Below are 27897 nucleotides of genomic sequence, written 5' to 3'. Positions count from 1 at the left end.
AAGATAATGTGGACTACATGAAATCTCAAATATCTGACCTTGTAGAAAATTATGCAGAAAATATCGCTGAAATTAAGAAACCTAAGGAGTGAACATAAAAATATTATATTTTAACACTTATTATTGTAACATAATTTTTTAACATTTATTATTGTAAAATAATTTTTTAACATAATATTTTAACAATTATTGTAACATAATTTTAAAACAAATGTAATAATATTTACATTTTAACATTGTTTTATATTTACATTCATTTTATCCGAAACATACTAACATAATTAATTATATTATATATATATATATATATATATATACATATACATCAAACAAATAACATGGTTTTATAAATAAACAGTTTACAAAAATAGAGGGTATAACTATTTCATTAAACATTGTACAAGCAATCTATGTAATTCTTTATCTGAATCTGTCCATGGCTCGATATCAGAATACACCAGCATATCGAGTCCAGGCCAATACTCAGATTCATCTTTTCTATAAAATTATAAGTAAAATTAGTAAAATTATTTTTAAATATAATTATGATAACTTACTCTATACAGTAGTAGTCCATGAGCTAGTGTGTTTATTTTATCATCTAGCACAACCCGCTTATCATCATAACTGTTGTACGTCAATTTATTTGTTTTGATTGTCAACAGCTTGTGCTTAAATGATCTAATAGACACATTTTCTTGGTAAGCCTTCACACCGGCTTCCCCAAACAGACATTTTCTGTGGTCCTCTAAAGTCATGTGATTCTTAACCACATGACGTCGGACCCCCTTAGTTTTAATACTCTCCCTTCCTGCAGTATCGGACGTATTTGATGAGTGAATCTTATAGGCATAAGATTTCGCCCTCAACGCACAAAACTCTGATATAATATCACCCTTTGACTCGTCAGAAAAAAAACCTGGCACCTTTTTACGTGCTGTTGTATAGCACGGATGGTTAGATGGCAAGTCTACCGTGTCTAACCTATCCATCAAGTTTGGATTTTCCAACAAGTCAGAGTAAAAATCATCAGTCATAATGTGATACACTAGTGAATCTGTAATAATGATATTAATTAATAAATACACAAGAGAATAGTTTTAATATACATTTACCTGTGTCAGTATACATAAGCGTAATGTCTTCACCATAGTCCCTCTGCATCACATTATAATGATAATCATACATCAAAGTTTTGCTAATGTCCAATACCGCGAATCCTATAGAAAATAAAAAATAAAAATTTATTGATCAATGTATAATATAAAATATAAAATATAAAAATATAGAGTAAATTTTTACCAATATATATAGGTTTATCAAATTTGATTATTTTATTTGCTAAGTAACAGCGCTAAGGGTATCGCTATATTATCTTGTACAATGTTTAAATGTAGTTTTATTTATCAGTTTTTGGAGTCGGCGCTCGCATGATACCAACTCCATTTTTATTTCCTTGCGTTTAGATTGCATCGTTTTCCCTGTAAAAAAAAAGTTAAAAAAAAAAAAAAAAGTTGAAAAAAAGTTTTAAAAAGTTTTAAAAAGTTTAACAGTAGTTACCAAAAATCGCATTATTCATGAGCTTGAAAAAATCTTTTTCAAAATCATTTCTCGCTTTCTTTCTCATATCGGTATTTAACTGAATATACTTGGCCAGCCAATCCGACTGGCTAAACTCCAAGACTCTATGTACCTATAAAAAAAAAAAAAAAGTTAAAACATTTATTTTAAAATAATGTAAAATTAAATATTTACCTTTTCAACTATCAACCCGTTATCGATTGCCTGCTGCAGATTCCTATAATGCACAATATAGTTTACCTTAGGCTCAAACGTCGCCATAAGTTTCCGCACTTTTGAGCCTTGTGGTAGGAATGGCAGATCATTATGCTTATCGTGCAAGTGTTTCGGGTATGATATATCTACTTCGTATACACGACCTCTAGCCGATTTGGGAGTTAAATCGCTCAAACCGTCTAAATTTGGCTCAACCCAGTTAAAATTACCATACGGCATGTACTCCGACATTGCATAACCGTACAAGTTGTTACCTATTAAAGTTTAAAAAATTGTTAAAAAAATGTATAAAAATGTATATAAAATTATACTTACAATCTTGATACACCAACCAAGATTTCTCTTTCGTTTCGTCATAATTCGGGGACTTTAAATTATGGCTTTTGCATATCGCATGCTCGCTTGTACCAGACCACCACGAATACCTAAAAATTAATTATATAAATTATTATAAAAACATTTTTACAAAAATAATATTGATGTACTGACCATTCTCAAACATCAGCAACATATCGTAATCAGACAAAAGTTCTAATTTTTGACCTGTATACTTTAACATCGCGTCAAAGCTCAGGCCTGGTGCTGTGTAATAGTGGGCTGCGTTCAAATTATACGGGCATGCAAACGTCACGGACGTTTTCAAAAACGTCGGCCAGCACAACAAAACATGGATTTTTAAATATAAATCGCTGTACTCGCCCAACGTCTTGCACTTGAAGTTGTCCCAGACCGCCTTCGCGTGCTTGAAATCTTCCTCATTAATCCCCGACTCAGTTAGTGTACTATAAAAATCATCCTCCCCCGGTAAACATGACTCATCCAACTTGTCCCAACTATCTGTATACTCGTACGGGTAAACACCTTTCCGAGTAACAAGAGGCATATCTTCGCGGACAAAATGTTTAGATGTCTCAAGGAAGTTTTCGAAATTTTGTATAATTAAGTTTTCAGCCAGAGACGATAAACTAGACGCCATAAACCTGAACGTATCGATAAACCGAATAGTGAACTTACTACTTATATGTTTTGTAAAAGATATAAATTTCTCTTCACTATTCGGAATAACGGATATGTTTTCAGTATCAAATCCAAGTTCAGTGACTATGAAATGCGAGTCATAGTTGGAAAGATTATGAAAAAATACCGGTACAAATTTAGGCTGTTGTAACTCTAAGTTACACTTTGAACACAAAGTTTGCCTAAATTTGCCGTTCAGATGATTATGATCTCTAACTTTTTCGCCACTGACTAAAATACATTTACACAAATTACACGTATTACACTCTTGATGTGTTTTTTTCTTCCTCTGCGGTCATGGTCAAAGGAATGTTAGTTTTCATTAACTTTTCAATTTTCCAACTGACCGCAACTATAGCCTCAACAAAACATTTTGCTACGTCCTCATGTTGTTCGTCGCCTCAGGGGGCCTATTCTCAAATCAATCGAAAACGATCGTCGAAAATATTTATTCAATGGTCAACTTTCGATCGAAAAAATTCATTCGATTGTTATTTTTCGATTTATGCTATTCTCAAAAGCTAATCGAATATTTAAATATCGAATACGTGATTTTCGATCGAGTTTTCGATTATCGTAATGTTATCACTAAAATGCTAATTATTCCATGAGATAATAATTTATTCGGCTGATAACAGTTGTTTATGGATGATATTATGTGACATATTTTGTTATGATTTTTTTTAAGTTACAAGTACTTACGGTGTTGCAAAGTAACGGGCTAATGCTAATTTGATAAACAGTTAAACATTTAAATTTGCAAAGTGATCGTGTAAGTTCTTACTATTCTCCACTAACCACTTTTAAAGAATTATGGATAAAGTAAATAAAAAACTAAAGGAAAATCTGTATCATTAGAACAAAAAGATGCGCTAGTTGAGTTTATGGTAGCTCACCCTGAGCTACAAAAAGGAAAATTTGGTCCAAACTTTACTCATAAGCAGGCAAATGCTCTATGGAATGAAGTTTCTCAGGAACTTAATAGTATAATTGGTGCAAATAAAAATGCAGAAAAATGGAGAAAAGTAAGCATAATTTAAAAATGTGAATTAATTGCATACTGAATTTTGTTCTATTTTTTACTCTAATCAAAATAATGACAGTGTTGGATTGACATGAAATCCAATACCAAGAACAAAAACGTTCAGTTAAGGAAAAGTCTAATGAAAACTGGTGGAGGAGAAGCAAGTGATCTATTTGATTTAGAACCATTAGATAATAAAATTTCAAGTATCATTGGTAATGTTTCAATTTTTGGACAATCGCAAATAACTGAGCCAATAGTAAACTTTGAGGGCTACAATTGTGTAGTTATTGGTTCAAAAAGTATCATTGATCAGTAAGTTTGGTTATACAATTTATATTTAATTTTGCAAATGTAGGTTATTTTTGTTTAATGTTTGTAGCTATTAAAATGTTCTATATTTATTGTATATTATTTTTATCGTAGGCCTTTAAAAAACACAACTAACAATGACTTTACTTTGGAAGATTCAATAGCATTTCCAAATAATGATGATCAATATTCATTGCTTTCAAAATTCAAATTTAACAGCAGAATCTACCTAATTAATAATAATAATGCAGACAATGCCACAAATATGTATGGTTATCCTGTGACAGTGACAAATAATGTAACTATTGAAAAGTAATTAATAAACATTGAAGTTTCCTTTTTAAATATTATTGTACTAAAACAAAATAAAAAAATATTTTAGACAAAAAGAAAAATTGGCATTGAATGAAATAGACAAAACTTATCAAATTAGTACAGAAAAAACACAACCACCAACAAATTAAATGAGGTATTTTAAATTACCAATTCAACAATTTACAATTAATTTCTAAATAAGTAAATGTTTAAAAAAAAAAATGTTTTAGTAAACACAATCTTCTTAAACGATTGATGGAGATGTCCAATGATGTGAGTTCTCTTTCGAAGGTTAGAAATGATATCATTAAAGATTATTATGCTCAGAAACTTCTTCTTTTGGAAAGGATTGTAATAGTGAAAGAAGAAAAAGTTAAAAATAATGAGGGCTGTAGCCTTTAAGGAGGTATGAATATTTTCTAATTAATTTTTTTATGTAATGAAAAGTTAAATAATAATCTGTGATAAATACATAAGTATTAAAAGGAACTTAAAAGTGTAATAGTTTATGTTTATATATTTTATTTTGTTAATGTTAATGTTATTTGAGTAAGACTTTTATTTTTAAATTTTGTTAAAATACATACAATGTTATTCTTATGAGTAATCATCCTCTAAGGAAGTATATAATATATTAGATACTATGTACCATTATATGAAATAATTAATCTTATATGTTCATAACTGTTATAAATACAAGTGTTAAATAAAGTGTATTTAAATTCAAGTATAAAAAAAGTTTTTATTAGTTCAGAATATAACAACATTTTTCATAATAAAATGTGACTGTTATGTGAAATACAATTGGATTATATGTTATTGAAAATTTCTTTCTGCAGTGAGCTCTGGGTTTATTCTATTTCCTCCATCGTTTATAGGTACTATATCAGGAATTACATCTAGATCCTCTGCTTCGACTTCATCATTATTATTAATAATAGGCAATATTAGCTATACAAATGTTATGTAGTATTGTGCATGCGTTGATTATAGTTGCAGCTTTTTCAGGATGATAATGAAGTACTCTGTGCTTAAGTAGGCATCTGTATTAAATTTAATTAATTATGCACTTATTATTTTAGATTAGTTTGCTTAAAAAAAATAAGTACCGAAAACGCATTTTGAGTACTCCATTACAACGCTCTATAATAGATCTTGTTTTACATAGCCATTTGTTGTACTGTTCCGCTGGAGTATTTGGTTCTGGATTATATAGCGGTGTCTGTATCCATGGTCTGAGTCCATACCCTGAATCTCCTTATAAAAATAAAAAAATATGATGTATGTCCGATTGAATGGAGATGTTCTAAAAGTCCTTGTACTTGACTTAATCGCCATATGTGACTATCATGTGCACTGCCAGGAAATTTAGCACATACATTTAAAATTTTTAAATCTGAATCACATATCTAGAATTATTATTATTTTTTAGTATTTAAATGCATTTAGATGTTGCATATTTTTATTTACAACATAAGAAAAATTAAAAAAGTATGCAAATGAAAATATTAATAGTTAATGTTTTAACTTTCAACAGTAATTATTATAAGATGTACTAACCAATTGAGTATTAATGCTATGATATCCTTTTCTGTTTACATATATATGTTCTGGACAAAATGGGTCATCAGTATTAGGTGGTACTATTGCTATGTGAGTACAGTCTATCACACCAATTACACTAGGTATACCATATTTCTCAAAGAACCTATTCAATAAAAAATATTAATACTTTTTAGTAATTGTAATTGTTGTTAAATACAATTTAAACTTTCAAGTCTTAATATTTAATTATGAATTCTATTACTTTATTGTATTCTAAAAATTTTAAATAAATTGTCTTGGTTTTTTACCCTTGTCGAACTTTATTAAGATCTTCTATTGTTGTTGGAAATTGTACATATTTGTTTAATATCATTGGGTTGTTTAATGCAACTGCTATCTCTGCTATGCATCTACTTACAGATGGTTGGCTAACAGCAGTACCTCTGTGTTCTCCAATATCTTGTTGGTAGCTTCCACTAGCAAAGAATCTAAGTGCAGTCAATACCTATATAATGATAAAATAATCATTTGGTGTACATTTCAAGTATCTAAGGTAACCCAGGGGCATACTCTGACCTACTGTGGTACTTTACGATTACACAGTAGGCAAGTACTTATTATGTATCACGGGCCGATTGGTATAAAATAAACTGCCTTGTAAATTACAAAGTCACCTATGTAGTTACAAGGTGTACATAATATGTCTTAGGTCTTTAAGTTATTGAATAAAATAGTAATTGCAGTTAAAGCTAACAAATGAAATATGAATTACAAAAACATAACTTTTACCAACCTTTCTTTTAATAGATAGCCCAGCAGTAGTATTTGGTTCGATCATGTATGGCGTCAATGTACATATAAGGTTTTCAGTTAATTGTTTAGACAATCGGTAGGTCCCTATAAATAATCTGTCCGACAATTCTGACAATACATTATAAAATTAATTAGGTATTCATCATTTTAAATACGTTTTGTAGTGTAAATTATGACTCACCAATAAACGGATCCTCTTGCACCATGCGTCTTCTCTCGTTGTTCACAAAAATATTTTGGTTTATTTGCAACTCTAAATTGTTAATGCCAAAATGCATTAGCATATCCAAATCATCGTCCATCATTCTTAACTAGTTATCTGTATGTTGAATTAAAGACGTAAGTATAAAAAGTTATAGTTGTTTTGATGTTATGATAACAATCACATAGTCGAAAATCTAGGATTCGACTGGGTTTTGACAGTCGAAGTTATACATCGAATGCATAAATCGAATCATCAGTCGAAAACACTTTGAGAATACACTTTTTGGCGAAAATCGAAACCAATGCTATTTTCGACTGATCGGTGATCGAAAAACGTTTTCGATTGATTTGAGAATAGGCCCATAACCTACCGGCACTGTAGGTATTTCATATTCTTCGATGAGCTCCGTCGGCACGTCATCGCTTGCCTTAACCAAAAATCCGTATCTCATCGCCTCATGTTTCTGAATAATTTTTGTATTTCCACCCTTTACCTCGTCCGTTTTCACTAATAAGGCCTCGAAATCAGCGTAAATAACAAATGGTTGTCTAACGGTATTTTTCCATTTTTAAAATTTGTACATTCCCCCTCTTTTGGCATTTCTGGAAAAATAGGCTTATGTACCCCACAGAATAATTTGTGCTCTTCCAACGCCTCACGTCCATTAGATTTGAACTTTAGTAGTCTATTATCAAAAGTACAAAACATCGCTTACAAAAATATACCGAATGTTCATATCTAGTTTTTGCGACCGTACGAGTCGCGACAAACTAGTTATATACTTGTAGTGCGAGTTGTCATCACTCGTTGTAAAAAGCAAGTCAAAATGGTCCGACTTCTCCTCATCAACTACACGAATTGGGTATACATTGTAAGTCGGATATTTTTTTGTCGGAATAAATTTTTTTTCAAGGCCGTAAACATTTATGGACACGCGTGTATTATTTTTTTCGAATTTTTTTATATCAGATAAAGGCGTTGGAAAGGAAATGCCTTCGAAATTATACTTGCCTTCATGTTGTCTATAATTGTCACCGACACGACATGCCACCGGCCCCGTTACATATCTCGCGAGAATCGCCCACTTGAAACATTGCTGGTCTAAATTTTGAGGGTTAATAGTGGCCCGTTTCCTATCAATAAACGCAGGCAACTGTATGTATGACGATCCTCCCATCGGCATATATTTATATATAGTCAACATTAACCCGTCTATGCTTTCTAATGTAAACCCGCTCCCTCTACTTGCGTATGTTTCGTTTTCACTTAACAATTTATCATACGCCCCCTGTATTATTGTCGAAATATCGCTCTCTACAAAACCGGGGGATTGTACAAAATTTATACGCTTTTTTTTCGACCTAACAGCGGATGAGGTGTTGGCGGTGGAAACGCGTTTACCATTAACACCGGTAGTATAAGAATCTTAAATTTAAAAAAAAAAATTGTTAATCCAAGGTGGACAAATAAAATCGCAGTCTTTTTTTTTAAAAAAAAAAAAAAATCTAATTAATTCGATCGTAATAAATAACACTAACCTTTATTAACGTTCTGCACTTCTTTTTCAAAATTTTCCATGGCTGCCATACAAATGTCGTCATCAGACATTATGTTTGAACAACCAGCCTGAATATCAGGAACAAAAATTTGCGGTGCAATTTCAATACAGTATTCTCGATCCTCCTGTTCTTGTTCAAAGTTGGCCATGGCAGCCATACAAATGTCATCATCTGACATTATGTTTGAACTGTCGGTTGGAACAGCAGGTCGGTTAATACGAGGTGCATACTTAATAACACTCTCTCGTTGAGGACTCAATGTAGCGGGTGCGTGAAGGATAGCTTAGAAAAATATTACAGATAAATTAATATTGAAAGTATAGAAAATAAAAAAAAAAATTGTATAAATACCGTGAACTTTTTTCAAATGTCTCCTCAAGTTGGATTCGTCTTTGAATGTTTTTGCACATACTGTGCATCGGTAAAGTATACCAGTATGTAATTTTTCATGTCTATCTAAACTTTTTTTTAACTTAAAAACCGAGGCACACTGCTGGCATTTATACATGATGAAATATATAACGTTAAAAAATAAAACACTTATAAAATGTAATAACGAAGAGCAGAAGTGTACCAAAGGCGAGGTGTTCGTACAAAGAACTGTGGCATAATGATCCTGCAATGGTGGACAACAGAGCAAGTGCCTAGAAATCTCAGTGTTTTTTTTTTTTTTGGTGGGGGAGGGGGTAAATCCGTGTTTTTACTAAAATATTATTTGTTTATCTCAGCCAATATGTTATAGGGTGGGGCCATACTCACCCGCAATAGGCGTGGCGAACAGGGTGCGTGTCCTTGACAATGACCATCGTCTAATGGGACGACCTAAAAACACCTGCATTATATGGCGATCGCATAATACATTACCCATTGTAACAATAAATGGCAAGGTTTATATTCGTAGAGAACCGTTTTCATATACTATTTTAACCAGAATGTTTGAAATATTTAAATACTAAGTTAAAATAATAAGTCAATTATATAAATGAAAAAAATGTTTATATTACAATTCCTAAATACCATAAATATCCATAAGGTTATTTAACCTAACATTTTCTTCTTCGTTACCCCCCCAGTCGTCGTCGGAAGCGGCGGTGATGGTATTTTCATACCGCTCCATAGCCATATTCAGCGCGTGATTTTCGTCCTCATCGTCACCCCAGGAAGAAGACTTGATCTGCATTGTTTAATAACCCCGATAATCAAATTGTGAAACTCGCGAGGAGTCTTCAACGGAAGCATGTGTAACATGCTTGGCGATGGGGACATGTCAGGTGAAAAAGCTTCCGGTGGAGTCTAAATAATAACAATTAATTTAATTTCAAAAAAAAAATTTTTAAAATTAATAACTTACTATTGCACTATATGGAACATTTATGCTCTCTATCATTGATGACGGGAACATGTCAGGGGAAAAAGCTTCCGGTGGAGTCTAAATAATAACAATTAATTTAATTTCAAAAAATAATTTTTAAAATTAATAACTTACTATTGCACTATATGGAACATTTATGCTCTCTATCATTGATGACGGGAACATGTCAGGGGAAAAAGCTTCCGGTGGAGTCTAAATAATAACAATTAATTTAATTTCAAAAAAAAAATAATTTTTAAAATTAATAACTTACTATGGGACTATATGGAATAGTCGTACTTTCTATCATTGATGACGGGAATATCGGCGATTCGTTGATTATTTCTTGAATATCGAATTCATTGTAGTTGTTCGTCATCTAAGAATTAGATTATGTATACTTATAAAATATTTTAATTATTATTGTAAAACCAAATACTTACGTTTAACAGCTTGGACTTGTTGAATTTTTCGTTAGCTGAAGAAATCTTGTACTGTCTTGTACGCGGTAAATATAAGACTGAATAATCGAAAACTATGTTTGCTTTTCGTAAAATGTACCTAACAACCCCACTAATAGGGGGTGTACCTTTTTACTTTGAAAAATACCCGTCTTTTTCTTAAAATGCGATCTTGATATTAGTTTTCAAAAATGATCATTGAGACCCATATTATATTTCTTTAAATGTATCTGGTTTTCGAAAATGTATAGTGGCGTCTGATTTTCGAAAATGTTTAGTGGCGTCAGATTTTCGAAAATGTTTAGTGGCGCCACCCGCTAGTAGGTGTGGTGTTATTATATAGATCTTTGCAAATGAGCAACTATAGTTTTTATATGACCCATATTATATTTCTTTAAATATATCAGTTTTGTTAATATCTCTCAATGGGATAGAGTCGAAGCGGGTAAAATATGTTTGGTTAAGTTTGTACATATACCGGTTCGATTCTATCCCAGAATATTATATATTTTTTGCAAATATTTTAAGTGAACACAATAAAATGTATAAATTCCAAAATAAATATAAGTGTACAATAATATGCTGTGTACAATAATATGCCATGTACAATAATATGCTAAGTACAATTATATATATGACAACAGGTGGTGGTGAGGGTGGAGATGTGCGTGGGGGGAGGACGATCCATACGGCGACGGGGCAGAAGGACGAGACATACGGTGACGTAGTAGAAGGACGAGACGAGGGCGGGGTGGTGGGGGGGAGGACGAGACATGATGGTGTAGAAGGACGAGACGTGGGCGGGGTAGGGGGGGAAGGACGAGACATGACGTAGTAGAAGGACGAGACGAGGGCGGGGTGGTGGGAGGGGGGAAGGACGAGACGTGGGCGGGGTAGGGGGGGAAGGACGAGACATGACGTAGTAGAAGGACGATACGTGGGCGGGGTGGGGGAAGGACGAGACATGACGTAGTAGAAGGACGAGACAGGGACGAGACGAGGGCGGGGGGAGGTGCGCGGGGGCAGCAGAACCGCTATTTATATTCTACTGTATTATTAATTATAAATTTATAGTTCTTATTTTATTTGACCTACCTACATTAATCCCAAGGACTATGTGTCAGGCGACAACCGTCCATTAAGATCGCCGATGCAAACAATAATATTAGATAATTATATCTGTAAGTTGTAACATAAAATTTAATATGGATAATGGTCTAAAATTATTCATTATATTTATAAATTATTTAAATTATTTTGTTATTTCGCCCCTTCGACATATAGCTGTTATAATGGGTGACTGTAAGTTGCGTCCCAATTTACCTTTTTTATGTAAATTGCGTCCCGGGTATTTTTTGGGTATATGTTAATTGCCTGTCCTGGGTGTTTTAATATTAAAATGTATATTACCAATTTACAACTAATATTTTCCTTCCCATTTTATCAGACTTAGGACTGTCAACATTACTGTTATAATGTTGGTATGGTTAAAAATATTTATTGTTGTAAGTATTTATTTATTATTATTTAGTGACAGAAACACGGGCCGCTACTTACATATGTACCTGAGAAATATCGGGCCGCAACTTACGTTACCTAACCTTTTTTTGGGACGCAACTTACATTTACCGATAATATATAACAGACTAGATATAGGTATTATATGTATACATCTATAATATATAGTTGCCCAGACAAGGACAATTAATTATGTTATATGAATGTATTATTTCGAATTGTAGATATTATAGTTATACGGCTGTAATGATTTGCTTGATTCGAAGCATATTTTGATTAAAGCTTATTTTATATGGAGACCTGAAGATGTTGGGTTTTGGTATATACTCTCGATGAGTGGATAACCGCATGATGCTCTCATCGTTATTCGAACGGTGTAACATATTTCGATTTTGTTTACAATTATTTATTGAAAACTGCAATGTTTTATTTTTTCCTAAGGGTGGTGACACTGATGACGTTGTTGATAGTATTATAATTTACTAAAAAATGTCTACAAAAAGATTTATAATAGATAGATACACACATATAAATGGGATAATTGTTTTAACTGCATACTGTGTTCTCAAGCATTATAATTGAAGTTAACTGCATTTGTCGGTTAAATTAACTGCAATAGAGCTTTGATCTAATTATAATATATCGACTACTTGAAGATATTGAAATAACACATTAAAATAGTTAATTCGAGAATCCAAGTTATTTAATTTAACATGTTTGGAGGATTAAAATGACTACAAGTTAATGAGTTATTCTGAATTATTTTTACTCTTAAAATAAATGTCAATTAATGATGCGCCGTAATTATTCATACGAACATATTGTAGTCAACTACTACGACTCGCATACCTAGCCTCGAGAGGGTGACCAGAAATAATAGTTATGTATATATGTAGAACAATTTTGTTATGATTGCGCGTTGCTCAAAATACGTATAATAATAATATAAGCTATATAGAATATTATAATAATACAGAATAAAATAATTAATATATAAAAGTAATAAAATAATATGTATAAAAAATGATAATAATAATAATATTATGATCGATTGATCAATATGTAAATACAATAAATAATATATATGATAATACAAAATGATAATATAAATTGATATTGATATCACCTGGTATTGATAATAGAACTGATACGAGCGGCGATGTTGCCAACAGGGCGTCCGAACACGATGATGATATGATTATAGCAATATATGATAATGACGTAAGCCGATGGGTTATCAAGTGGTAAGTCCCATGTTGACAACTTTCTCACTGACGAATACAGCAATATACATAATAACATATACGCACTTCAAATAGTATAAAATAGTACGGCACACGGTAGTCGGATCAATGACAATAGAATAATAATATTAGAATGGCAACTTACCCCATACGACCGACAAGCAAGTATTATGGCACCGTGAATCGCGGAATTGATGCGGACGCTAAAGGGCCGCGCGAGTAACGTCGGCACACACGCACGAATACAAAATAATGTTCAATGACGTGATGGACGACAAATCACTAATACACTGGTAACGAAAAACATTGTGGCATAATGGTTAGCGATCGAAAAAAAGGGCACGGATCAGCTAACTGGCACACGACGCACGTAAAAATGGCCGGCGCGTATATTTGCACGTATTAGCGCAAAACGGCGTATATGAAATTGCGAGACGAGAGCAACTCGTGGACTGGGTAGTATACGTCCAGTATTATGTCGCAAAGGTCAAAAGCCATATCAGCGATTACGACGATGGCAATGACGAAGGTCGCCGAAGCTTGTCGTGATCTCGCTGGACTTTGACCCGGCTCATCTTCGGCGCGATAGTATGAAGTTCAAACATCCTCCCCCCATGGGAGGCTCAGGCTCCCATAGAAATTAAACGGATTTGGTGGAGTGGACTGGAACAGCGGCTTGAGATGGTGTGTTACCGGGGTGATGTCATTTATCATTTCGTTTTTACAAAACCAAAATAATAATAATAATACTTATAATAAAATACACGTTGGTTGCAAATTACAAATAATACACAATGTAGTGAAAACATATAAAAAATAACTAAATAAAGAACATAGTATTAAATAATATAAATATAGTTAGACGCGAAGTCAGATAGTTACTACAAAAAAAATCTCGTTCTGAAACAACTTATATGATTTTGTGAGTAGGGATTCAATTAACGAGCACCTTACTGGGGATGATTTAAACTAGGACGCTATTGTGCGGGTAAAACTACTTTTGGTACTATTTTGGTAACTGGTAGAGTGATTTCACCCTGGCGCGTCAACAATCGCACAACGCGAACAACACCGTCGTTGCCAGGTAGTACTTCGAGGATACGTCCGAGACGCCATGTCAACGGCGGGGATTGGTTGTCGATGACCACTACCATATCGTTGACTCGTACGTTTGGGGCCTCGGTAGTCCATTTGGGCCTCCTATGAAGCGACACAAGGTATTTAGATGACCAACGTCGCCAAAATGACTGATGATATTGGTCGAGCAGCTTCCAACATTGAGTTAGATTGATGCGTGACTCGAACGGTACTCGAGGCGGAACAGCCAATAGAAGTTGCCCAATTAAAAAATGTCCCGGAGATAAATAATCAAGATCAGCTGGATCGGTGGTCAGTGGCGTCAGTGGTCTCGAATTGAGTACAGCTTCGACGTGAGTGAGTAGAGTCGTAAATTCCACGTATGTGAGTACATGTGATCAAGTTAATTTGGCTAAAGAATGGCTTATAACTGATGGGTTGATTGCTTCATTTGATGACATTTTGAAAAACTGGAGGATCACATTTGAATTAAGAAACAGTGAAATTACTAATTCAATAAATAATTGCAATTTGTCAGATTTTTTTGAATCTTGACCAATACTTCAAAGTCCAAGAGATTATGAATTGGTTTGTACCTATCTAATTCGCTTATTTAATTTTTAGGTGGAAATAAATTTTAGACTAAAGTACCCAAATGATATGTCATATAATTTTAGTCATTTCATAAATAATTGGACTAAGTTTACAAAAGCTATTTTGAATATTCATGGAAGTTCAATCAAAGATAAATATGCCAAAAACTTATTATCTCAATATGATGCTGCTCAATTGATGAAAGGTATAAATATTTTATTAATTTAAATTTTATTATTGAATAATATTTTGAAATTCTTTTATAACATATTATTCTTTAAAGATTATAGGACTTGTAATATCCTGAAACTATAACTATTACCATATTTTATCCCGACTAAGACTCAAATTAAGGGTAATATCAAAAATAAATCATGGAAATCATCTCATGAAGAGTCTGCTGCAGCATTTGTAACTCATATTACTGTTAGTAATACAAAAATTGTAAGACTTTGTAGCTATTTGGTTATTCTTAAATTAATTTAGTTTAAAAATTATGTTATTATTTCAGAATTTATCTAATTTAGAAGAGGATATAACTAGGAGACGTTTGAAATATGCTGAATATGGGTCTACAATACAGCCATTTATTATATTAGTGGGGAATGATATATCTTCCATCAATACATGCTACATTAGAGTAAATGACCAGCTATGGAAAATACAATGTCCTTTACGTGCTATTAATATTTGTTTTAAGACATATTTTACTTTTAATTGCTCACACCCAAGAGAATGTTATGAGACTTAGTTACTTTTACAAAATCATGTTTTTAATTTGGTAACTGATTTTGATAAACAAACGGCCATAACCATTAATATTTCAAACAAATTAAAATCTTTAGTTTAGTAATTTTTCATTTTAACTACAGTTTACTGATAATATTGTCCATTTAATATTTTTATTTTGTTGGTTGATTTATTTGTTAGTGTTGTAATTGTTTATACTATTAAAAGTGTTATTGTAATAGGTACGTATTATTAAAATAATAATTAATAAATTCAAAATTCAAAATGTATAACTGTTATTTATGCTCTATAAAAAACCTAATATCAGTTAATGAATTAATTTTACATTTACAGATTTTTCATAATCTAAATAATTATTCTTTATTCATATGCAATCAAAACTCGTGTGTAAGAAATTTCAGAGGAATTGGTAAGTTTAGAAAACATTTAAACAAAGAACATACAACTTCTACCTTAACATTAAATTTAAATCTTAATGAAGTAACAATTCCAAATGTTGAAATCGATTCTACTTCATCTAAATCTATTTTGTTAAATTCTGAATCTTTAATCTCTCATACTGAAATTGAAAATAAGATCAATAATTCATTTGAGAATATTGTAACTAATAATGTAGTAAGTTTCATAGCTGATTTATACTCTAATCCAAGTATGACTGAAACTTTATTACAAACAATTGTTACAGGCACTAATGAACTTATATCTAATGGAATTATGTGCCATTTAAAAAGTAAAATTGAACCTCTTTTAAACAAGTGTACTTCGGAACAAATCCAAGAAATAGATAAACTATTCAACGTGTTAGTTAATCCATTTACCAAACTTGATACTAAATTCCTTAGAATGAAATATCTTGAAGAAAATAATTTATATGTTAAACCAAAATCTGTAGTCGTGGGATATACTAAAGAAAAAAAAATTGAAACTGGTATAGAGCGTTTGTTAATGGTACCAATAGGACATTTAATATCTTTAAAAACAAATCTTAAATCTTTTTTTGAATTACCTGGTGTATTGGATATAGCACTAAATTATTTAAAAAAGCTCAATGAAATCAAATTTGCTTTCATCATACTTGAATGGTTCTTCGTGGAAATATATATATTCCAAATTTCTTGATAAAATAGTGTTTCCCCTTTTTTTATATTATGATGATGCAGAAATGGGTAATCCTCTAGGATCCCATTCAGGAGTTCATAAAATGGGTTGTGTTTATTACTCTGTTGCTGCTCTCCCTTCTGAATATCTTTCATCTTTAAATAATATTTTTGTAGCGTTTTTATTTCATTCTGCTGATCTGTCTTCGATCAAAAATCAATAAAAAAAAAATGTTTGCAGCCTTAATAAAAGAACTAATTAATATTCAAGAAAACGGTATTCTACTTTCTACTAATGTAACAATTTAATTTACTTTGGGACTTGTTTTAGGAGATAATCTAGGTCTCAATTCGATTTTAGGGTTTATTGAAAGTTTTTCAGCAAACTTTTATTGCCGGACGTTATTTACCAAAATCTGACCTACAAAATTTGTTGAAAGAATCAAAATTAATTATGAAGATCATATTAATCAGGCTAATGTTTCAATTTTGTTTGACAATTCTGTTAACAATCGTTACAAACTGTTATAAAAGAACGTTGTATTTTTAATGAAGTACCTAATTATCATGTAGTTGAAAATAAAGTTTGTGACTTCATGCATGATATTCCAGAAGGAGTAGCTTGCTATGATATGGCAGTCATCATTAATAGTCTAATTCAAGCAAAATATTTCACTTTGGATGAACTTAATAGTCGTATACAACTTTTTGAATATGGGGTGACAGAACAAAAAAATTCTCCACCTAGTATTAGTCAGCGCAATTGAAACAATGGAAGTATAATAATGTCAGCATCAGAGATGCTATGTTTCATTAGATATTTCGGTCTTATTATTGGAGAATTAGTTCCTTTAAAAACTGAGGTTTGGTATTTATATATTTCATTGCAAAAAATAGTTGATTTGTGCTGTGCTAGAACTATTCAACCAGAATGTTCAGTTCAGTTAGATGCTTTGGTTGCGAAACATAATAGATTATACCTTAAGTATTCCAATAGCAAATTAAAACCTAAACAACATATATTAACTCATTATGGTAGACTTCTATTAAAAAATGGCCCAATTATTGCATGTTTTGTATTGTGCTCCAGCAATTTCCACAATAGAGGTGGGTACGCCACTAAGTTTTAGATCTGTTATCTTTTTGGGAACAAATTGACCATTTACAAATGTTGGAATAAATAGTTTTAGTTGAATTACTATATACTCATTTGCTTCTATTATCTGATGTTTATCTTCAGAACCTCCGATGTTATTACAATTATTGCATTTGTAGTCGTCTAATGTATTCCAAACATTTTGATTTGTTGAAAATAATGTTTGCAAAGTTTGTGATCTGTGCTGTGGAATCTCAAAATGTATAATCAAACTTGTAGGTGCATTGTTGGCCGTTGTATGATTACAAGTATTGCAACGAATGGTATACAATTCTTGAAATCCAAATAAAGATTCAAATGTAGGTCTACTACGGTCCATAAGTGCTTCTAAAAATTCTATACAATCTTGTTGCGGTTGCAGAGTATGTAATATTGTCTCGTTGTCCAAATATTCTCTGATTGTTCGAGTATCACATGACCCACTGTTGCTTGTATATTCGTGTAAGCTATGTTGAAGTGTTGGTCCGAGTTGATTATTGCGAATTTCATTTACAAGAGATTGGCAATTAAAAAGAACCTGTATGACAGAATTAGCATAACATGATACACCATCAGTGTTAGTAAAGCCACAAAATATACTACTTGATGTTATTTCAACTTTATTCTTATTACTTTATATTTTTATTGTTTTTGGATTTTTTGACACAGTTGCATCATCACTTATTGTTTCTAATAATGAATCTGACCTTATAATGCAATTTTCTGGAACTTTGAGAGTATTACTATTGACCTGAATAAATTGAATATCATTAATTATGATATTATAATCAACTATTTTGGTTGATTTAGTTTTAGTTTCTAGAACCAAAATAGTGTCACTATCAACCTGTATAAACTCAATATCGTCCAAGTTATTATTATTCAGGACCTTAGTTGATTTAATCGATTTTTTAGATTTTTCCACGGGAAATCCATCGATTGCAGGAACGTTTGGTTTAATAAAATTGTTTTTGACTTCTTCTTGTAAAATTTGGTCATCAACAGTCTCAGAATATTTTTCTATTTCCTTGAAAGTATCTATGTCCATAACCAGAATAGGTCTGTGATCACTTATGAGGGACTCGTACACCAAAGCTGCAATGTCAACATTAGTATTGACATTGTCAATGGTTGTTCCGTGATCTGTAGTAATACCGTCAACCAGTATTTTGTAATTGAAATGTTTTAATATTTGAACTAGTTGTTTTGGCGGTTTGTTGAAGTTTACATTGAAATCACCAATAAAGATAACATTGTTTTTGGTGGAAGCTACCGTTTCAATGAAATCACAAAGCTTCTGTACAGGAAAATTTGGCGATGAATATATCCCAATATAGGTAATATTTTCAATAATAACTTCAATGGCTTCTAAGTGTGTGTTTTTCTTTTGATCTTGAAGCAATGTTGTGCTGCAGGTTATTTCTTTATGATTAATGGATTCTCCGACAAAACAAATAGAACCACTTTTACCATTTGCATGTATACTGTCTATTCTACAGCATTCAGTATGGTTCTTAATGGTATATGTGTCAGTTGATTTTGAACCAGTTTCTTGGAAGAACATTATTTTAGATTGTAAAAGGACGATATCCGCATTAATGTGAGCTTCATATTTTTTTAAAGACCTTATATTGTGTGACATGCAGGAGAGTGGCATGTTGTGTGTCACAATTCTAGAAAAGCGCGGAATAAGAGCACAACTTGGTGTCCTGAGTCTGCACATTTCATGTTCAACTTTTGCAGAAGGTTTTGGTGGCTTTGCAGGAAAGTAGTCTATACGCAAACCTTGAGCCGAAGTTGCTCGACTACATCCTACATATAACATATTGCACTCCAAGAGTTTTTGAGGTATATGAAATGCTACAGATTGATATGTGGCACCTTGACTTTTGTGTACCGTCAATGCCAAAGCTTCCACTAAGGGCAATTGCATTCTAGTTACTTTATGGTGCTCTGCATTACCGAGTTGAAATTCTAATTTTATAATTTCAATTGGTGTCCACTTGCACATATCATCTGTGTGTTCGCCTTCGGGTTTTAATTTGTTTTTTATCTTCTGTCTGGTTAGTGACCACACATCTGGCTCATCAAACTTGATCCAAATTCTTTTTGGAACTTCTTTACCTCCTACAGTCTGTCCTTTGTTTATTTGCACGAGTTCTCCGATTGCACCGTTCACTATGCCGTCTTCGGTTGAAATGTTTGCTATCACCATGTATTTAGCTGTTTCTTTTAAAACTAACGTTAAAGCTAAACCCATAGTCTTTTGTCATGGCAGTTTCTTGGCAGATTCAATATCCGATCGTTTTGCAGACGTATCAATGGCTTCGGATATGAAACTAACTTGATTCATAGAGTTAAGCACTCTCCTGGTAATTTCGTCGACTTCGTTATTAGTAGCCCAAAGATGCATTACTTGTGGTTGAAAAGTAATGTCTAGGTGGGTTATAAGATTTTGAAAATATTTTACATCAGCTTCCTCCAACTGTCCTCTGGCCAACTTTGTTAACATCATTGCAAATTGTTTGTCATCTTTTTGGCGCATTATTTCAGTCAACTCATAAAACTTGAATGTTTCCCAAATAGATTTAATCGATAACATTTCTACAGCACTTGGAAATTTAGACAATATTTCTTCAAAACTATCGTACAATAGTGTTGCTAATACCGGTGCTAATTGAAAGAAATCGCCAAACACTATTACATTTATGTCCACAAATGGTTTATTTATTCTTAATATAGACCTCAATCGTTGATCAATGTATCCCAGTGTTTTTATGCCAACCATGGAAATTTCATCAATTATCAAAAGTTTTACATTGGCAAACTGACAACGTAGTGTATTTGAAATATCTGAACTTAACTTTGGTAACAATCCGGCAAATTGATTCAATGGTAATTTGAATGCGGAATGAAGTGTTAATCCTTTTATTCCATATGCAGCTTTACCTGTTGGTGCTGTCAGCAATACGGGAGGAAGTGACAGATCATCTATATCTGGTCTAAGATTTGCTATCCGAATTACAGATTGTGCTAATGCACGTATAAGCATTGACTTTCCAGCTCCCGCTGGTCCAGTGACAAATACCTTCATCGCAGGATGACCTTTTCCCCACAATTGACTTCTTATGACATTAGTTGTATGATATAAGAGTTGGCGTTGACCGTCGTTTAGACATCCGATTAAGTCTTTAAACTGTTCATTGTCTATCAGGTGCACTATTATTTTACCATCATCTTTAGGTGAATCTACATCTGATGTATTGGTATTTTCAACATAATCTCCAACATCGTTTATTAGTACATCGTCTGGTACCCAATCTTCATCGTCTACAAGCTGATTATTGTTACGGCCTTGTTCTCCTTCTATTTGAATTTCATTATCGTCTAATTGGGTTTCTTCTACTTTATTAAACTGTTGGTACAACTTTTTTATTTGATCAATGTTTGTTTCATACACTTGTTTACAGTTAATATCTAACAAATCAGTTTTTTCATCGCGCCATGGTAAAAATAACATAATATTTTCTCTGTAAAAGTCTTGTTCATTTTTATCCACATTAAACCTAACATACCGTATGATTTTTCTGATTTTACGTTTATGTATAATATACTTGTTTGGTTTTCCGATTAGAGTGGAGTCAATCGGATAAGTGGTATCAGGTTCATTATCAGTGTCAGAATCAGAACTGTTGTTAGCTGGTTTTTTTTTTACCGCGAACTTCATAATTGGAGCCAAATTCTGCTAAAGTTACATCTTCAAGACTGTGTGGTCTACATGAATAGTATTCATTGAGACCGTCAAAAAAAATGTCGTCAGATTTTGGATCCATTTCTCCTCTAACTGCCATTGGTTTCAACATTCGAGTTCTTTTATCAGGATGGCTAGTGTTTATAAATATATACCCAGTTGAAGTATTGCATTGCTTCATACCTAAGCAAGTGTACACTGCTTCCTGTGCAGAGATTTCTTGACTCCCTGAAAAATTTGACGCTATTTTTTTCAGTTGTTCTTTAACCGATAAATCAGTAGAAGACTTAAGATTTTCGACAATGTCTCTCATTAGTTTTGATATTCCACGTTGGCTTTTTCCAATATTCTCGATTACATATCGAACACAAGAATAAACGTCCAATATGAACTGTATATCCATGTTAGATTGCCATAACGGAAATAATTTTTCATTGAATCCAGAAATCATTCGTTATTTTATTGTACGTTTTAGAAAAACTGTTGGCCGTCTGATAACAGTTCGAATAATGGATTTATATTCATTAACATCTTTAATTGACAATTTTTGTAAAATGTCTTCTAATGATGGATCTGAAGATGAATCACTGTCCTTGAAGTCCCTGAGGTATTGCAGAAGTTTTTCATATTGTAGTGTACGAATTTTTCTTGTGATCGGATAACTTATGTCTTCTGTTAGCGGAGTCAATATACAGGTTTCATTCATTGGCGGATATGGTATGTTGAAGCGACACTTTTTCATTTGTTTGTCTTTGTCAGTTCTGCAACAAGTGTGTATGGCTATGAGTATTTTTATGCAAATACTCATGGGCCGGACTGCCATCGTCTACCATACACGTAATGTATTTGTTGATAAGTGTTACATATGCACCAAAAGTTTCTGGTTTGGCTGGGTCGAAAACAGATGCATTGTCTAACCACAATAGCATGTGTACATGTGGACTGCCCCTATGTTGATATTCGACACGATAAAAGAAATGTTTCACACTGTGTTCTTTGAAAATAACATTTTTGGACTTGATCAATTTAAAAAGTGCTCTAAACCTATGATCAAAATAAGTAGCACAAACAACTGGGTCTTGTCGAATTAATCTGATTTTTGTGCATAAGTTAGGACAGTATCATCAGACAACGTTTTGGAGTAACGCAGTTTATACAAAATCTTTAACAGATCAGTCCAAGTTGATTCACTAGGGCTAAATGTTAAGAATAATATCGGTTGACCTTCTTGAAGCACCATGGCAAAAACATTTTTTCTCATCGCTGCAAGATATGAAGGTGAATTTTGTACGTTGTGTAACATTCGGTATCCTTGATCGTTATCTATCATTTTGTTTAGAACAGCTGGATTTGCTACGTCATTCGCAGTTGTGTTTCCTTTTTTTTTTTTTTTCGTAAAACAATTTGCACATTGCTTGCAATGAGTTTTTGAACTAATACTTTGCATTTAAAAAACAAGTTAGATGAGTCCGTTGCAAACCTTCGATCTACGTTCAGACAGTTCAATTTTATTTGATTTGTAACAACAATATCTTGAGATGCACGACATAGTTGTTTTCTTAACTTATCTTTTTCAAGTTCATGTACATGAACACTTTGGTTTTCACGGGATCGTTTCTTATTTTCTTTATTTTTAAGTGCACGTTTTGATAGTCGTCCCATTTTTGAAAAAAAAAAAATACAATACGAAAACGAAAAAAAAATACAAACAGAATACTTAATTTATGATACAAAAAACTAATTCCCAAACAATGAGAATTGAAAAAAAAAAATAAAAAACTGAAAATTACTTCTGACAACCTAAAAAAAACAAACAAGGTTAGTTCATATCAACAAAAAACGAAAAAAGTTACAGCAGAAAATTACCTTAACTAAACACAGCAAAATCAAAACCTTAATTGTCGCAGGATTTCTAAGGTTCTAAAAAATTAAAAATTGTTTAATTGTAATAAAAACCCATACGATAAAAACAAATAAATGTAAAAGTAACTAAAAGATTATAAATGAGACATAATAAACACCCCCCTAAACATTTAATAATACATTTTGTCGATTAACTTTATTGGTGGTGTTAGAAATAGTATTCTAAGCCAGAGGTTCCCAACCCGTGGTACGCGTACCACTAGTGGTACGTGGAAAGCTCGTAGGTGGTACGCAAAGAAATTTTAACTTAATTTTTTTTTTACTTTCATAAATATCCAACAATAAAAAAAAATGTTAAGAAATTAATGAATCATAAAAATATACGTTAAAAAAAATTTGACTCCTAATTTAGTTTTAGAATTGAAGTGGTACGCGTATTGATTGAAAAAGTGTCTGATGGTACTCGATGATAAAAAGGTTGGGAATCCCTGCTCTAAGCTATAATTGAAACATAGGATTCCTTGATCTGACAATGTCGCCTAAGCTCATGGCTTTTAATAAACTTTTTTCACAGACCGTGTAACACAATATAACAGAAATTATATGTATATAGAGTGTAACAATAATACACATGAAAAACAGAGAATTAACAGTATGCAGTAACATAACATTTCAATGAAAAATTTTAAAAGAAGAAAAAATATATCACAAGTTAGTAAGTTACATCAATCAGTTATTTCTGTTACATCCTGTATTATATAATATCATCCAATCCAATAAATAATAAATATTAACATAGTATATATATCACTATGTACATTGATTATTATTGGTTATAGTTAGAACATTTTTAAACTAATTTAGTTTTAAAATATATTTTATATATTTTACAATGAAAATAATAGGTTGTATAATTTTTAGAACATTTAATTATTATTGATATTCATGTGTATAAAACTTCATATAAAAGTGCCATGAAATATATGGTATAGTTTGATGTACGAGTAAGTATGTATCGTGATAACATAAAATTACCTTAATTCAATCCAAAGAATCTGCAACGAGGAATTTGAGCAGCAATGTATCTTATGTATCAGATCTAAATCGAAATGATGTATGTTAGCAAAAATAAATATAAATTAAAAATAATTAAATATTAGTAGTATCACTTATTTCTTTAGTCATTTTTGACTATACATTGATGTAACATTAATAGGTTATGTTATTATAGCTTATGTTTGTAATAAAAATCAGTATCATATTTTAGTGCAAGGAGTAATTGTATTAAATTAACTTAATTATTATAAGTCAAATACTGTCAAATGTGTTTAACCCTTAATTTTAAAACCATAGACCTAAGTTTTCATAAAAATTGAATTAATTTTTCTATAAGTCGTGATATATATATATATATATAGTGATCCACACGGCACCTAATGTAGGTACAGCAGAGCGGTACCCACTTGCCCGCTTTTTTTTTTTTGAAATATCGATAAAATACATTTGACCTCCAAAAAAATCTTGAAAATGTAATAGAAGGTTTCTTATGTCGTTATTATCGCAGTTACAAAAAAAAAAAAAAATGTTATTTGTAAACGCTTAAAGTTTAAATTTTTAAGGAATTGTAAAAATCGGTAAAATTTGAAAGTAATATTGTAGTTTAAAATCCATAGTTTTATTATTTTATACCTAAACTTAAAAAATACAAAACAAGGTTATCCTTAAGTTTTTCTTCAAATAACTAAAAAAAAAAACTCAAGTGTCAGATTCGGAAATTTTTTTATAAACGTCTGAAATTAAAATGTTTACAAAATTGCGTAAAATAACAATTTATCAAAAAACGATTATTACAAGTTTTGCTTACAATAATTATGAAAAAAAAATCAAGTGTAAGTCAAAACATTTTTATGAGTGTTTAATGTTTATTTTCATGATATCAAAAATGCATGTGAATATAACGTTTCTAGGTATAGGTATTTTTGTTATTTTTTTTCTACATAATTTAATTTTCGAAATATTTCGCTTATTTTTAAGCTATTTATAGACATTTTAAATATTCCATTTTTTTTTTAAGTTTTATTTTTATATTGTTTGAAATTGGAAATGTTATTAAGTCGTCATAACTCCATATTATTAAGGGAAACTTATTAACACTTTACTAACAAATAATATATATTAGCTCACACATCGTCTTTGTTCAAAACCTAAAACGTATAATGAACGCATAACTATATGAAAGTATAAGTGTATAACATAAAAGTAAATCAATAAATACAATTCAGGAACAAATCAAGATTGCAAATTGATAGTTGCGTAATAAATAATAACATATAAATTAAAATAATTATTAATTACAAGCGTTAAATACCTGGGTGCTATTAACATTATATAAACTTTAGGTATTATACTCACCAGAATCACCATGTAATTTGATAGGTATAGACAAAACTGGATGATGAGACACGAGTACCTGCCACATAAACGGCATAAAACAGCCTGAATCGAAATCAAAAATAAAATATGTACTTGACGAAATACTGCCGATCACTATATATGTAGGAAGATAATATAATATAAAACCCATTAATTCGGTATTCGGTATCATTTCTTTGCACGTCTCCGCAATTCCTTAAGATAACTATTGCGATTTCAAAAGTACGAAAAACTTGTTATTTAATGATGACCAGTATTATATGGCGATAAACGGTAATAAATTATATGATAATCTCGATGATAATGTTGTATTAGGTACAAATTTGACAAGTGATCTAGTTATATAGATTAATTGAGGGACAAACCACACATTTATTTAAGTACACACGTAATATAATGAAAATTATTAATATTGGAAGTGGTGGTTTGGTCTGCGGCATTACTAATTTGTTATAAGCTCAATCTCATTTTCGTCACGAAGCTCGACAGAACTAAATAAAAAGTAAGTAAAATATTCACCCTTTTTTTTTTTTTTTTACACCTGGCTACGTATTACTATTAGAATTTCTTTAAATTCTACATGTATTATACGAATATTAAAATTTTATTATTATTAATTAACTATGGCCATTATTGGCGGTAAGGGTGGGAAGTATATGGTTGAAACAATAGGGTTAAAGTAAAAGCTGGGCACTAACTAGTTAGTTTTAATTCATATTAACTTATAACTTAACTAGTTTAATTTAATGTGTAAAATAGTCTAATCTAGCTCGTTAGAAAATAAAGTAACTACCTAGTTATTATTATAATTGTATTATATTATGTATTATTATTTAATATTAATATTTTAAGTTGTTCACCTTTCATGTTCTAATAACCAATAAATGATATACCAATTAATTTTCAAGAAATTGAAATTATTACTTACTTAATTAGAACATTTTGACCAAACTACTAGGTATTTATTTCAATTTTTCAGTTTAAATCAATAATTGAAGTTAGATAACTTATTATTTACAATTTAACAAAACAAAAAGTTTTTTAATCTATAAAAAACTAACTTCTAACTTATACTCTAACTTTAGTTACTATTTTCACCAAACTAACTTCTAACTAAGTTAGAAATTTTGACAGTTTCAGAAACTAACTTATATTCTAACTTAATTAATTTTTTTATTAAAGTAACTTAAATTCAACTAGTTGAAAAAAATTACTAACTTGCCCAGCTTTGGTTTAATTTAAACACGTGTGGGTATTTGTGCCATGGCTTTGTCGCTAAAATTCCTGAATGATCACCCATCCGGGAACTAGCGACGTCGGGTGGTGCTTAACCGCGGTATCTGTTCGGTGACGGAGGCCAACCACTATGCCCACCGTAGCACAAAACGTTTTATAAATGCTAAATGGGTAACACACATACATTTAATATTAACAGAAAAAAATTCTTAATGTAACCCTTAAGAATACAATTTGTAAATAATATTTAAATAGGTAGCCAATCAACATAGAAAAACATAAGTGCTTTAAAAGTCAACAACTCTTTTTGCTTGAAACCTGTAACCATATTTAAATATAATAAGTGAAAAATATCTGGTGACATTGCCATCAGAGAAAAAGCCCAGTACCAACTGATGAACTAAATAATACTTTTTTTATTATACTAGTGTACCTACATATTTTATTGACTAATCCAAATTAAACTATTTAAAACTAATTGTTTCTCCGGAAATTTTATTTGCCTACAGCATCGGCTTTTTATTCCGAATAAGAATTTTTACAAATAACCACCATTATAATATTTAAATTTACATTATTAATTCTGTAATTTTACAATAAACACTGTTATTTAAATTTGTCTAGATGGCATATACAATTGTCCATAATAACTACTATGGGATGGAGCCCCCCAAAACTACGCCAGAGAGTAAGCAAGCCCAAAATTTAATTATTTTTTATAAATTGTGTTTTAATTTCAATTTGTTTTTTTTTTAGAAACTGTTGTTGCAAATGCCACAAGTGTAGCAAATGCCTTTAAA

The 27897-nt window shown here is 31.3% G+C and overlaps 2 protein-coding genes, 2 long non-coding RNA genes and 1 pseudogene across 6 annotated transcripts; 2 read left to right on the top strand and 3 right to left on the bottom strand.

The window, feature by feature from the left end:
- Positions 1-1133: 1133 nt before the first annotated feature.
- LOC114120166 (uncharacterized) lies at positions 1134-1861 on the bottom strand. Its single transcript, XR_007606572.1, has 3 exons — positions 1561-1861; positions 1303-1481; positions 1134-1220 (listed from the first exon to the last, which is right to left on the bottom strand). It is a non-coding gene; the product is annotated as an uncharacterized LOC114120166 (long non-coding RNA).
- Positions 1862-3557: 1696 nt separating this feature from the next.
- Positions 3558-4352, top strand: LOC114128639 (uncharacterized; the record flags this gene model as incomplete). Its single annotated transcript, XM_027993201.2, has 3 exons — positions 3558-3839; positions 3918-4153; positions 4265-4352. Coding segments are annotated over exons 1-3 (465 nt in total), but the record flags the coding sequence as incomplete, so codon positions are not given.
- An 11-nt stretch (positions 4353-4363) lies between these two features.
- On the top strand, positions 4364-4949 carry LOC126553695 (uncharacterized). The gene is made up of 3 exons (XR_007606571.1): positions 4364-4462; positions 4533-4619; positions 4696-4949. It is a non-coding gene; the product is annotated as an uncharacterized LOC126553695 (long non-coding RNA).
- A 332-nt stretch (positions 4950-5281) lies between these two features.
- Positions 5282-7125, bottom strand: LOC126553698 (putative nuclease HARBI1; annotated as a pseudogene).
- A 2212-nt stretch (positions 7126-9337) lies between these two features.
- Positions 9338-10985, bottom strand: LOC126553694 (uncharacterized). Of its 3 annotated transcripts, XM_050208827.1 has the most exons (5): positions 10382-10977; positions 10213-10317; positions 10074-10151; positions 9939-10016; positions 9360-9880 (listed from the first exon to the last, which is right to left on the bottom strand). In XM_050208827.1, exons 2-5 carry the CDS (start codon positions 10315-10317, stop codon positions 9713-9715), a joined length of 429 nt encoding a protein of 142 aa, XP_050064784.1. In that variant the 5' UTR covers positions 10382-10977; the 3' UTR covers positions 9360-9712. The 3 variants fall into 3 exon arrangements, with proteins under 3 accessions (XP_050064785.1, XP_050064786.1, XP_050064784.1); XM_050208828.1 differs by lacking the exon at positions 9939-10016 and having other exon boundaries at positions 9338-9880; positions 10213-10985; XM_050208829.1 differs by lacking the exon at positions 10074-10151 and having other exon boundaries at positions 9340-9880; positions 10213-10982.
- Positions 10986-27897: the final 16912 nt, after the last annotated feature.

Source organism: Aphis gossypii, unplaced genomic scaffold (genome assembly GCF_020184175.1).
Source record: "Aphis gossypii isolate Hap1 unplaced genomic scaffold, ASM2018417v2 Contig00305, whole genome shotgun sequence".
NCBI lineage: Eukaryota > Metazoa > Arthropoda > Insecta > Hemiptera > Aphididae > Aphis > Aphis gossypii.
This window is presented reverse-complemented; position numbering and strand designations above follow the sequence as displayed.